The sequence below is a fragment of the Schistocerca cancellata genome, chromosome 1 (assembly GCF_023864275.1).
Source record: "Schistocerca cancellata isolate TAMUIC-IGC-003103 chromosome 1, iqSchCanc2.1, whole genome shotgun sequence".
NCBI lineage: Eukaryota > Metazoa > Arthropoda > Insecta > Orthoptera > Acrididae > Schistocerca > Schistocerca cancellata.
Window position 1 is genome coordinate 909,940,404 of NC_064626.1, and position 13,401 is coordinate 909,953,804.

A 13,401-nucleotide genomic window follows, 5' to 3' on the forward strand; every position below is an offset into this window, starting at 1 on the left:
TTAGGGAAGGATGGGGTAGGAAATCGGCCGTGCCCTTTCAAAGGAACCATCCCGGCATTTGCCTGAAACATTTAAGAATGTGGATTGGTTTGTGTCACTATTTATTGTGACTTCTCTGTACTTAGTTTTGAAGTTTCTGCTTGTTTGTCCTATACAGAAATTATTAGTCTTTACAACTGATTTTGTATATGCTTGGTAGTGGGGTTAGTGATGGTTTTGCCTCATCAGAATAGATCTGTGTTTTTAGGTTGTGTCCAGTTCTGTATGTTAATTTAACTGTTGTCTTCTTCAGTAATGTGTTCAGTTCAATCGAAATTGGTTCTACATAAGTTTGCAGTATGTATTTGAACTTTTATTTTGTGGGAGTTTCTTTTGTTAATTTTATGTCATTACGTATCTTAACGGGGTTACCGTTTGTTGTGTTTTTGTATAGTTTTCTCGCTATGCTTGGATCAAAATCTTTTGCTGAGCTATTTAAGTACGGATTGCCAATTCTTTGTGTATGGCCGTATGAACTAACGGTAGATTTATTAGTCCGTTCTGTTAAAAAAAAATGCATATTTTTGTATTTCTGTAATATGTAGCTCCCTATATTGTAATAAGTTTTCTTCTATAAAGATCATTGTTTCTCTGATTGGTGTGTTTGTATACACATAATAGTCCAATCGTTGGTTGATGGCGGTTCACACATGTCGAGGCACAGACAGGAACGGCATTGTTGATGATTGCAAGCGGCAGTTGTGGGCAGCACATGCGCAGTGATTTACACTTTAAGGAAGTGTATATCCTGCAAATTATGTCTCTCGCTTGCTTATGCACAATTTATCACTTACCACCGCCATCAGCGATGACGGCTCGCGACAAATGAAATATAAATTCACCAAACAACTCACTACAATCATGTTTAATGCTCACATTACCTACAGCATTCAGGGAAGAGTGCTCAGAACACTACTGTATGCTCACTGGCTGTTGCCATACGTGTAACATAGGTGCACATAATTGTTCGCGACTCCAACTATACTAATGTCAAAGTTCCTGAATTTACCATTCTGTGGAACGTTTATGTCTTTTTTTATTAGTTGGTGTTCTTGAATTTATTGTGGATTGCTTTTTATATGTGTACTATTTTTTGGGCCAGTTGTTCAGCATTTTACTAATCACATATGTAGGAATATCCACAAAGTTTACCACAGGACATGTTCGTATAAAATTTGTGTGTGTCTTTGTGTGCCGGTGTAGTTTGTCACTTAGTAGGGTGTCACTGCTTTTTATTACTTTTTTTATTTTCTGCTGTGTGTGTGTTAGTGGATCCCTATTCAGTTTGGTAATGTGGTTTGCTATAAGACAAGTCCTGTACTTTGTTAATATAGTCATTTTTGTTTATTATCACTACGCTATTACCTTTAACTGTTTTGATTGCTATTGCACTGTGTATGAGGTGGAATACAAAATTTTCGGGACTGGTGCTGACATCTGGAAAGTAGGAGTAGTAGATCTTTGCACCACTAGGTGCTGATAGCTGCATATCTGATGAGTCAGTGTGTGGAGTGGCATTCAGCTGGGAGGACATGTGGAGTGTCCACAGTGATTTCTGAAATACTCTGTGTTTGGTGTGTGGCGATTTTACGATGGATCCGCGAACAGAACAGCACATGTGTATCAAACTCTGTCCGAATATCGGGAAAAGTGCTACGGAAGCCCTTGCAATGATTCAACAAGTGTTTTGCGGACAGAGCATGAGCCGTACACGTGTGTGAGTGGCTCTCCAAGACCTAAAAAAGTGAGACAGGTGAAGAGCATGATCATCGTTTTCTTTGATACCAAGGGAATTGCGCATAAAGAATTCGTCCCACCAAACCAAACAGTGAATTCCATGTACTACTGTGACGTGTTGCATGAAAACGTGCTGCGATGGCAGCCCGAACTTTGGCGTCAAGGGAACTGGCAGCTGCATCACGACAATGCGCCCTGTCACATGTCCTTGCTCACCAGGACGTTTTTGGCAAAAAACAATATGGTGGTTGTACCCCACCCACTGTACTCACCAGATTTGGCATCTTGCGACTTCGTGCTATTCCCAAAACTGAAACTCAAGTTAAAAGGCCATCGGTTCGACACTCTACGAGTGTATTCAAGAAGCATCGCTAGCGGTGATAAACACCCTCAAAGAACAGGACTTCCAGAGAACATTTGACCAGTGGCAGATGCGCTGGGACCGGTGTGTACGTGCGGATGGAAACTACTTCGAGGGTGATGGCGACCATTGGTCCAAAGGTAAGGTTTTCAACAGATGGCAGCACCAGTCCCGAAAATTTTGGGTAGCACCTTGTATAACCAGTTTGTGGTTTATGTTATTAAGAGTTGCGTCCTCTTTCTTTACCAGTTTATTAAATGTGTGTTTTTGGGTTAGAGCTTTTTCTATAATGCATAATGCCTGTACAGTTATTTCTATGTGCCTTTAGTTGTGCCAATATCCAATTTAGTAGTTTTCATTACTTTCACATTTGGTTTTGGTTATGTAATGTACTTTGTACCTTCATCTAGTAACATTTGTTCATCATTTGTGACGTTAATAACTGTTAAAGTTTTTGTTCTTGTGTAGAACTCGAATGGAGATGTGTAAATCTGTACTGGCAGTGTTGCCAGGTACTATGCAATCAGTAGATTTTTTAAATTTCTTTTTGTAGCTTAGATGTATTTGTTTGCTTTTGTAGTACGCAACTGTCTGTAAGACTAGACAATTGATGAAATATTACTGGGCTTATGTATTTACTACGAGCTACATGTGTTACATAAATGTCCTGGTTCAGAAAGTTTTTCTGCTCGAGTTTTTCTTTGCTCTTGTTTTCCATTCACTCGTACTCCAAAGTGCTCGATTCTTGTGACAAACTTTGGTGCTGCTGTTATCTTAACATGTGTCGGAATGATTTTGTTCTTGATGCTGTTCATTAAATTTTATATTTACGATTAATTTTGTCCTGATTTTTATGTGTGTAAAGTTTTATACAACTTCATAAATGATGAACAAAATATTACTAGACAAAGTGATAAAAGTGTAAAGTACAATACACAACCAAACGCAAATAAAAAAGTAATGAAAAACCTCATAGCAACTAACAGTACAGGCATCGTAAGTAATAGAAAAAGCTCTAACCCAAGGACACACATATTAAAAACTAGAAAAGAAAGAGGACACCACACTTAATAACTTAAAACCATAAGCTGGTTACACCAAATGCCACAGCAATCAAATCAAACAAAGATAATAGTCTAGTGGTAATAAACAAAAATGTCTATATTAACAAAGTACAGGAGCTCTTTTTTCCTTTACAGCAAACAACATTACCAAATTGAACAGGGACGCCACAAACAAATATGCAGCAGAAGTTAAAGAAGTAATAACAAGCTGTGACACCTAACTAACTGATTTTGGAAAAAATGTCTGGGCCTAGCCTTGGAAAGCAGAGGCAGTGGTCGTGTGTGTGTGTGTGTGTGTGTGTGTGTGTGTGTGTGTGTGTGTGTGTGTGTGTGTGTGTCTCTAATTGAGGATGACACCTTTTGGTTGAAAGCTTACTTATTTAGCAGTCTTCTTCTTGTACCTGCAATATAAGGTGAGTAGCAATCCCTCCTTTCCGTAATATATATATTTATATAAACCAATAAATAGCAAACTGTTGCAAAGCTAACAACCATATCAACAGCAAAGTCATCAACTATTCAAGATATGTGGGCGATACAATAATTCTTTTCAGTGGCCCAATTGGGAAACTGACCCATTAAGGGGAGCACACCATGGTTCAGGTTCAAAAAAAAAAAAAAAAAAATTTGTTTTCATCATATGGTTTTATTTAAGTACTCTGAACAGGATTTTGCTGAATTTTTATATATATATATATATATATAGAGAGAGAGAGAGAGAGAGAGAGAGAGAGAGAGAGAGAGAGAGAGAGAGAATTTACAGAGCATTTTCCTACCACATGTGTTTATGTGCCATGCCCACTTTTCTGCATGTATTTTAGATCTTTATATCCCCAACATTGCTCGTTAGGGTTTTTAACTCCCGAGTATTTCAGCTATCCTTGGAATGCAACGGTTGGTATTCTTTTGTTTCTGCTGTTTGTAAACAACACGCTTTCAAACACGCAATTAGTTTTGTTAAAGTGTGATTGTGAGTAGTTGTTATACTTACAGCGCGTGTGTTTTGTTGTGTTTATTGAAGATGACTAAGCATAAAGGCATTTTCAAGAAACGATAACTTAGAGGAAACAAGTTTAGAAAGCTTTCAGTACAAGAGGTTATGTCGCCTGGCAACGATGTTTCTAATTGTAATTCTTAAACAAGTGCATCATCAAAGAATCTCTCACCATTTCAAGAGAGTTACAACGAATTTACTGTAATATTGAAAAGTTGTAAAGTCAATAAACATAAAGCACACAACTGTGTGGCTAATTTTAGACTAACAAGTGGTGGTATGGAAGTTCATGAAGTACAACAAATATTTCATCGCTCCGTAGAGACAAGAGGCGTACGGTACACCAAATATTTGGGAGATGGTAACAGTAAGGCATACAACAATGTGGTGAACTCTAAGCCATATGAAGATGCCATTATTAGCAAAATAGAATGTGTAGGCCATGTTCAAAAACATTTCGGAACAAGGCTGAGAAAACTAACTGTTGTTATGAGAGGAAAAAAATTAGAAGGTGGAAAATTGTTTACGGACAGGGTCGGTTAACTAAAACTGAAATAGAAAACTTGCAGGTATACTATGGACAGGCAATTAGGAGAAATAAAGAAAACCTGGAGGCAATGAAGAGAGGTGTTTGGGACATATTCTTCCGTAAGTCCTCTACTGATGATAAGCCATGTCATGGATTGTGTCCATCAGGAGAAAATTCGTGGTGCAAATACAATAGGGCTCAGGCAACTGGAGAATCTTATTCTCAGCAGCATTCTCTTCCTGCTGCTGTTATTACAGCAATCCTAACCTTCTAAGGAAATGTCTGCATGGGCAGACACAAAACCCAAATGAATATTTGAACAGCATAATTTGGAACAGCCTTCCTAAAACTGTATTTGTAGGCATGCATACAATGAAACTAGGAGTTCATGATGCTGTTATTGGATTCAATTGTGGTAATATCAGAAAGTACTGGGTACTGAAAACGCTGGGAATTAATCCTGGTGAAAATATGATAACTGGGCTACAACACTGCGATAAAATGAGGATAGCCGATGCAGAGAGGTCTGCATCTAATATGGCCAAGAAAGCAAGACAAACATCCAGGAAGGTGCAAAAGAAGCTGGAAGACCTGCTAGAGGCCAAAGAAGGGCCATCATATGCAGCAGAACAGTTTTAATTAACTGTAAGTAACAAATTTCATACGTTTTTTCTTTAAAGTCAATTTCCCGCAAACTAAAATTTTCAGTACATATGCCCCATTATATCTGAAACTATCATAGATAAATGAATGAAATTTTCAGAGACTCTGCATAACATAAAAAGCCACCTCTGGTACTACATTCATTAATATTCCCCCGTTAGGAAGTCCACAAATATATATATATATATATATATATATATATATATATATATATATATATATATATATATATATATATATATATATAACTTAATATTTTTTGCTAATAAATTTTAAAAAGTACTATACAATGGATAAAGTAGATTTTAGTACAGTTGAATCTATTAGCATCATGTAACATACAGTAAAAATATTAAGGTCCTGCATCAAATAGTTTTTTTTCAGAAATGGGTCAAACACTTGCCTAAATTAAAATGGGTTGGATAGGCAGGGTGTGGTCCCCTTAACAACAAATCTGAGCAGCGTGCACAAACACATTGAATTTGGCACTGAACATGATACCAGTAACATCAACTTCTTACAGTTAAACCTTCTCCAACAACAACAGTATATACCATTTTGGGATCTACAGAAAACCAACAGCCATTGATATGTACATCCACATCTCATCTTGCCATCCAACCCAGCATAAGATGACATAATCACACCAGACACCCATGCAGCTAATGCAAATGGTAATAGAGTGCAGCAGAAAGTACGTTAAACTTCCTTTTTTAGGGGGGCATATTCTACAAAATAAGCAATATGTTTAAAGATACAAACAGAAAATTATCTTCCACACAAAACAACAAACTTCAGCACCAAGTCATTCATAACTTATGAAAACACTACTGGGATCCAAATATATGTTGCTGTAAGAACAACAAAAATATCATTCCACAGAAGGTTCTGCTTTAAAAGAGCCAATAGGCAGAATAAACTGAGGAACTGTAAGGAGAAACAAAAAAATCTCATTCCAATCCCAGAAAATATCAAATCTTTGTAGAAACCGTTCAAAAGACTTCTAGAAGACATACCATGAGGCTGCAGAGAACATTTTACCCTACGCCTTTCCAATGAATCAAAGAGCATCCTGGAGAAATATGAAACACTTATAGAACAGGACCCTTTTAGTGAAGAGGTAGTCCTATGTGGGGAAACACCAATAAAAATGGTTAACAAGTCAAGACAAAGGAAATGGGTCAAAAACCAGAAAATAATGGATATGACCCACAGCAGCAAATTGGCCTGGAACTTGGCCAAAAAACTTAACTGTGACCCTAGGATAGTCAAATAACTCTCTACATTAGCTCCTAATCAAATTGCACACTAACTCAAACAAAATGAAAAACCCAACAATAAATGTCAGACAATAAAGATCATCAGAACCCAGAGCCCAGAATCAAACATGTTCAAAACATCATTTACCATAAAAGAACTTGCCCTAGTGCCAAACAATAGATTTTACAACTCTTGAACCAGATCCCAGATCCCAGTCATTTGGAAGCTTTGGAGATCATTGAATCACATCAGAATGGGTGGGGCACCAGTCAAAACAAATCTAATTAAATGGGGCCTGAAAGACAAAGCAGACAACAAATGCGGCTGTGGTGAAGTTCAGGACATGACATCATCCACAATGTCCCAACTGCACCACGAGATGTACCTCTGACGACCTGTAGTTTGAGAAGAACGAAGCTCTGAGCATTGTCCAATATTAGTCTGAAAAACTTTAAAATAAATTTTCCTATATAAAAAGCACATAAGTAACGACTAACAGTCTCCCATATATAAGATCTGGCTTATACGAATTCAGGTTTCCAAGTCTATTATATAGTACAAATTGGGAGAAGCTTTGACACTCAGCTCTAAGAGCATGCAGATGCCATATGTTTGAACAACACATCAAAATCCACATTTGCAATGCACACAATTATCAACAGACATGGAGTAAAATAGCATTGAATACCACATCCAGATATTGCATCACTGAAAAAGGTAGCCTCGTGAATCTAGTAAAACAAATGATATCACCTCCTCAATGAAAAGACTGAGTTAGCCACGTAGCCTTTCTAGAATATTTCATTCACCTGCTTTCCAGTTTTCAACATAAATAAGCACAACTCACTTTGACAATAACAACATGTAGAACCTAACTCAACATAAATACTACATTAAAATACAACAGCCTGTTAGTCATGCAATAATACAATGTTGTATATTTGAAACTCCACAAACAACTACATTTTAAGCGATTTTTTATTAGGCAGTACTGGTTAAAATGGGGTCAATGACATGACGAAGAATACAATGGAACATCGCACAGCAAGCATAATTCATTCCAGAATCTTACTCGTACTGTGAAACACTCATTAAGTGAAATAATTTATCCCATATAAATTAATGTAAAATACGATAATGCTTTCCATGCAGAAAAAGGACTAAAAGTTTTAACTTATTCATGGCATTAATTATAAGAAAATCATACATACAGTATTATGTACTTTATTATTCACAATAAATGACTAATTCTTTTTTACTAGGAAACTATCTATTGTCATTCGTTTCAGCTGACACTTCAACAGTTGGAGAAAATGTGGCGCAGCATTATTGTAAAATGAATTTGTAGCCACTGCTTTACTGGAGTGATGATTTTCAATGTACAATGCAACCGATTCCCATGCTTTCAGAATTTCTCTTATAGCGGCAAAATATTGCTGCTTTGCTGTTACCACTTCCTCCTCCTCCTCCTCCTCCTCCTCCACTGAATTGAATAACTCCTCTCCACAACTTCCTGCTGTGAAAAACACTGCAACTCCATAAGCACTTCTGTGGTCATTTCTTGACTGTGATCTTTCACAAGCTCATCAATGTTATTGTTATTGACTTCTAGTCACATGTTGCACGCTGCTCATGAGCGCTGCATGTGTGCTGCTCGCATGCAATCGTACCAAGCTAAGTGCGGACGTCGATGCGAAGCGACCATTACATAGTGAACGTTATATTTCAAGAACTGGAAAATGCAGAGTGAATCAAGGAAATGGAGAAATGTAGATTTGCTATCTTTTAAAAAGGAATGGGAGAATCAATTTTTCTTTGTACATAAACGTGAAAATTCGAAATGTTTAATATGTGGCAGTATTCTCGCTGGTCAGCAGAAGTTTAGTATTGAACGCCATTATAATAAATTTCACAAGGATGAGTACAATTTACTGGCGGATTCTGAGTGGACGGGGAAATTGACTGAGCTTAAGAAGAGCGATCTGGCGATACTAGATGAATCTGACTTAAGTTGCTGTTCAAATGGTTCAAACGGCTCTGAGCACTATGGGACTCAACATCTGAGGTCATCAGTCTCCTAGAACTTAGAACTACTTAAAGCTAACTAACCTAAGGACATCACACACATCCATGCCCGAGGCAGGACTCGAACCTGTGACCATAGCGGTGCACGGTTCCAGACTGAAGCGCCTAGAACCACTCGGCCACACTGGCCGGCTAAGTTGCTGTTGTCACGAGAGATCTGCGACTTTCTTTGATCATATCTCTCATCTAAGTGATTTAACATTTTATGGAGCACTGTTTTCTATTTTTCAGGACAACGATAGCCCAGCAGTACTTGCAAGTTATAAGATTGCGCTTAATATAGCGAGAGTTCGAAAACAATTTGCTGAAGGTGAGTTTATAAAGGAGCGCATCAATGACGCTGCTGATTTACCTTGCCCACTGAATGCAAATCAGTTTCGAGCTATCACTCTTTCTCAGCAGGCTGCAAGTCGTCATATAAGTGCCATGGCAAGTGACGTTTACATCTACATCTACATCTACATGATTACTCTGCAATTCACATTTAAGTGCTTGGCAGAGGGTTCATTGAACCACAATCACACTATCTCCCTACCATTCCACTCCCGAACAGCGCACAGGAAAAACGAACACCTAAACTTTTCTGTTCGAGCTCCGATTTCTCTTATTTTATTTTGATGATCATTCCTACCTATGTAGGTTGGGCTCAACAAAATATTTTCACATTCGAAAGAGAAAGTTGGTGACTGAAATTTCGTAAATAGATCTCACCGTGATGAAAAATGTCTTTGCTTTAATGACTTCCATCCCAACTCGCGTATCATATCTGCCACACTCTCTCCCCTATTACGTGATAATACAAAACGAGCTGCCCTTTTTTTGCACCCTTTCGATGTCCTCTGTCAATCCCACCTGGTAAGGATCCCACACCGCGCAGCAATATTCTAACAGAGGATGAACGAGTGTAGTGTAAGCTGTCTCTTTAGTGGACTTGGTGCATCTTCTAAATGTTCTGCCAATGAAACGCAACCTTTGGCTCACCTTCCCCACAATATTATCTATGTGGTCTTTCCAACTGAAGTTTTTTTGTAATTTTTACACCCAGGTACTTAGTTGAATTGACAGCCTTGAGAATTGTACTATTTATCTAGTAATCGAATTCCAACGGATTTCTTTTGGAACTCATGTGGATCACCTCACACTTTTCGTTATTTAGCGTCAACTGCCACCTACCATCAGTTAAGGAGAGCAGTGCAGGAGTTTATTGCATTTTCCATTGCACTTGTGAGTCCACAGATATTTCTGACACAGAGCAATTAGTGATTTATGTCCGCGGTGTGGCCACTGCTCTGCACATAACAGAGGATTTTTTAGATATGATATCTTTAAAAAGCACAACCACCAGCGCGGACATCCTAAAAGCCGTTGAAGAAGCTGTCGATTCAGCTGGCTTAAACTTTATGTACACATTGTGTGAGGATACTTAAGATTTATCAAAGAGCATACTGTGCCTGAAAAATTTACAGCGACCAGAAAAAGAGCTCTATCATATAGGCGATGAGAGAGAGAGAGAGAGAAAAAAAGAGAAAGAGAGAGAGAGATTGTGAAAGACAGGTAAGGAATTAAAAAAAGCTACAGAGAATACTTTGACATTCTCTCTTCACACCACGTATTTCAATATCATCATATATTTACCAGTTCTTTCTGTAGTTTCTGATCGCAGAAGTAAAATTAAGAATCACATACATAAGCAATAGTACAGACAAGTAATTACCTCTGCTTTGAGTACATTTAGTGGAACTACAGAAGTTACAAAATTGCAAATATGTGGCATTTCAAATCCATCAGTCTAATGGGATGAATTTTCTTTTAATTTACCTAACAATGTAACTTAGCACTCAGTCAGTCATACATCACTTGCCCAAATTTCTAGAGTGAAATCTGCTTATTCTATGTGCAAATTATACTATGTTTCAATACTAATTAGGTATTACAATCTCATTTTCTTCCATGTATGATGAGCGGAAACTTGTACAAATACTAACCTACACAGAAAGATTTCATCTCTATGGTAAATATACAACGAAAATACCTTGAACTCGCTGGTCTCTTGACATCCAATACACAACACCCTCTGCCCATTCTGGCACTTCACTTGCTTTTGATAATATTTGTACTCGCTTCTTGTTGAATTTAAATTCATTTATTGATGGAGCTGCCTGAAAATAATCATTTATTTGACCTCATATTACTTGACCACTCAATTTAACTTATAACATATAAGAACTAAAAGATATTCAAAAGCGGCAGCAGTACTGGCAAACATTATGAAGGTTGTGATGATATCAGGCCACGCAAAAGGACGGTTTCAGTGACCTAATAGAATATAGAAGAAATTCTTTTAGTAAAATGAACCACGTCATTCTTAACTAACACCTTGTTACGACAATGTTCCACTGAAACAAAGCAGCAGCTTTTTTTTAGAACATTGGCAATGCAAATGCCCAGAAGGACAAAAAAGACTGTTTCTCTGTAACAGATCTAATGGGAGAGCAAAGCCTCCTGGCTCCCCACCAACACCAATACTCCGATGCTAGTGCTGTCATCACTTCAAAACAAAACTTCTGAAAAAAACTGTGTTATGAATTAAGAAGAGTAATCAAACAGAGTCTGAAACTGTGTGTGTTTGTGAGCAACAAATAAACAAGTCTTTACCATTACACATCTTTTAACTACAAATTCCACATTTAAAATGGATGAAATTAAAGAGAAAGAGAGAGAGAGAGAGAGAGAGCTGCTCCCAAAATTAGGCTAACTGCCATACTCTAAAATTTCATTGTTACATCTTTGACCAAACACATGAAAGATACAACAACATTACAGATTAACATGACTTGCTCGTCCCATGATAATTCATTGACCAATCACTGTTAACATTAAAATCAACATCTAATGAGTTAGGAAGGAAGTCCAATTTTAAAACTTTTACAAATATTTGTGCTGTTGTCAGATAAAAGTGATAGCCAATTTTCAGAAGTCCAAAGTTGTCCCACTGTTAGCAAATACAACATATTAGGTCAAGATATAGTGTAGAGACACAGCTATCTTGTAAGACTGCATAGTCGTGGAGCCTTTAGCCTAAACGAGCAACTTTGGGTCATGGGGCAGTTTCCTGTTCTAGGTCTGGAGTATACCAGTTCCTTCTATCTCCGTGGTTGGATGGACGTGCATCATTATCATATGTTGAGCCTAATGAGTCTAAGCTTCTTGTCTGCTACTAATAATCAATCATTTCCCCACAGAACATCACCACCCTGCATGATGCTTGTCTTACCATGAGCTTACTTTGCATGGAAGAACAATTTTTAAGAACAGCTGGAAGACGTAGTCATGGGTTCCGTTGTTGTCAATTTTTCCATGGAGCATTGTGGAAGCCAAGAATTGTACTTAGCACACTGTAAGCCCAAGGTGTGGTACAGGTATGCTGATGACACCTACAATGTGCAGAGCTGGAATGGGGAATAGGTCGATGACTTAATACAACACCCGAACAGTCTCCATGCCAACATAAAATTTAATACAGAAATAGAGAAAGAAGTAACTGCTACACTTTCCAGATGTGCCAATTCCAAGGAATGGTGAAAACCTGGACCACAGTGTGTATCATAAACCACCACACATGGACCAACACCTGCATAAACTTTTAATCGTCCACATAGACTCAACACACAATGCCTGGTATCCATTCTGAGGAACAATGGATACTCCATCAGTTATATAAGAAGTGTCACGAAAACACCTGGCGAGGTAGCATGTCAAATGAAGAAATTTCAGGTATGGCCTTTCTACCAAACATTCCCAGAGTGACAGAAAATCTGCAACATGCTGCTCAAACACAGAAAACTAAGAATTGTGGTTATTGCTGAAACAAACAGTTTTTGATTATACCTTTTTTCCTTTACCTCTCGTTTAACCTCATTGTTAAAGCAGCTCAAAATAACAGATTTCTGAAATAACCAATATTCGGTTTTTTATTGCTGCTATTTCCAGTAATAAACACAGATATTGAACAAAAATTTAAAAATTATAACCCAAAGACATTTGCATTATACGCCTCAATCATCGTCATCATCATCATCATCATCATCATTATCATCATCATCATCATCATCAGGATTTCCTTCCAACGAGCGGGGTAGGAACTTTGTGAATGATATGCCTCCATTGGCTTCTGTCCTGGTACAGCTTTTCCCCTCTCCACTACATCCCATGTTGCTTCTCTCCTCTTGAGATCTTTCTTAACCTGGTCTGTCAATCTCTTTCTAGGCCACCCAATTGGTCTCCTTCCTGGTATCTCCATCTCCAAATACTGACATGAAGTTCAAGTCATGTGCATTCGCTTCACATGACTGAACCACTTCAATCTCAAAGCACTCATCCTCACCTCTGTAGTCAATGCCACCTGTAGGTCTCTCCTTACATAATCATTTCTGACTCCGTCTCTCCTAGTCGTTTGTAGAGCTGACCTGTTGTTTGTTGTGATCTTCAGTCCAGAGACTGGTTTGATGCAGCTCTCTGTGCAACACACAGTAAAGCTGCATGCTCTTGGGAAAAATTACAGCTGTGGTTTCCCCTTGCTTTCAGCCGTTCGCAGTACCAGCACAGCAAGGCCTTTTGGTTACTGTTACAAGGCCAGATCAGTCAATCATCCAGACTGTTGCCCCTGCAA

The 13,401-nt window shown here is 38.0% G+C and overlaps 1 protein-coding gene across 9 annotated transcripts in view; it reads right to left on the reverse strand.

The window, feature by feature from the left end:
- Positions 1-13,401, reverse strand: part of LOC126191077 (deoxyribodipyrimidine photo-lyase) — a 120,480-nt gene that overhangs the window by 75,231 nt on the left and 31,848 nt on the right. For all 9 annotated transcript variants that reach the window (XR_007538318.1, XM_049931832.1, XM_049931841.1 and 6 more), the window contains one exon: positions 10,765-10,891. Coding sequence is in view for 8 of the 9 variants with exons in the window: in XM_049931832.1 (XP_049787789.1) it covers positions 10,765-10,891 (127 nt within the window). In the remaining variant the exon portion in view is untranslated. The remainder of the gene's footprint in view (positions 1-10,764; positions 10,892-13,401) is intronic.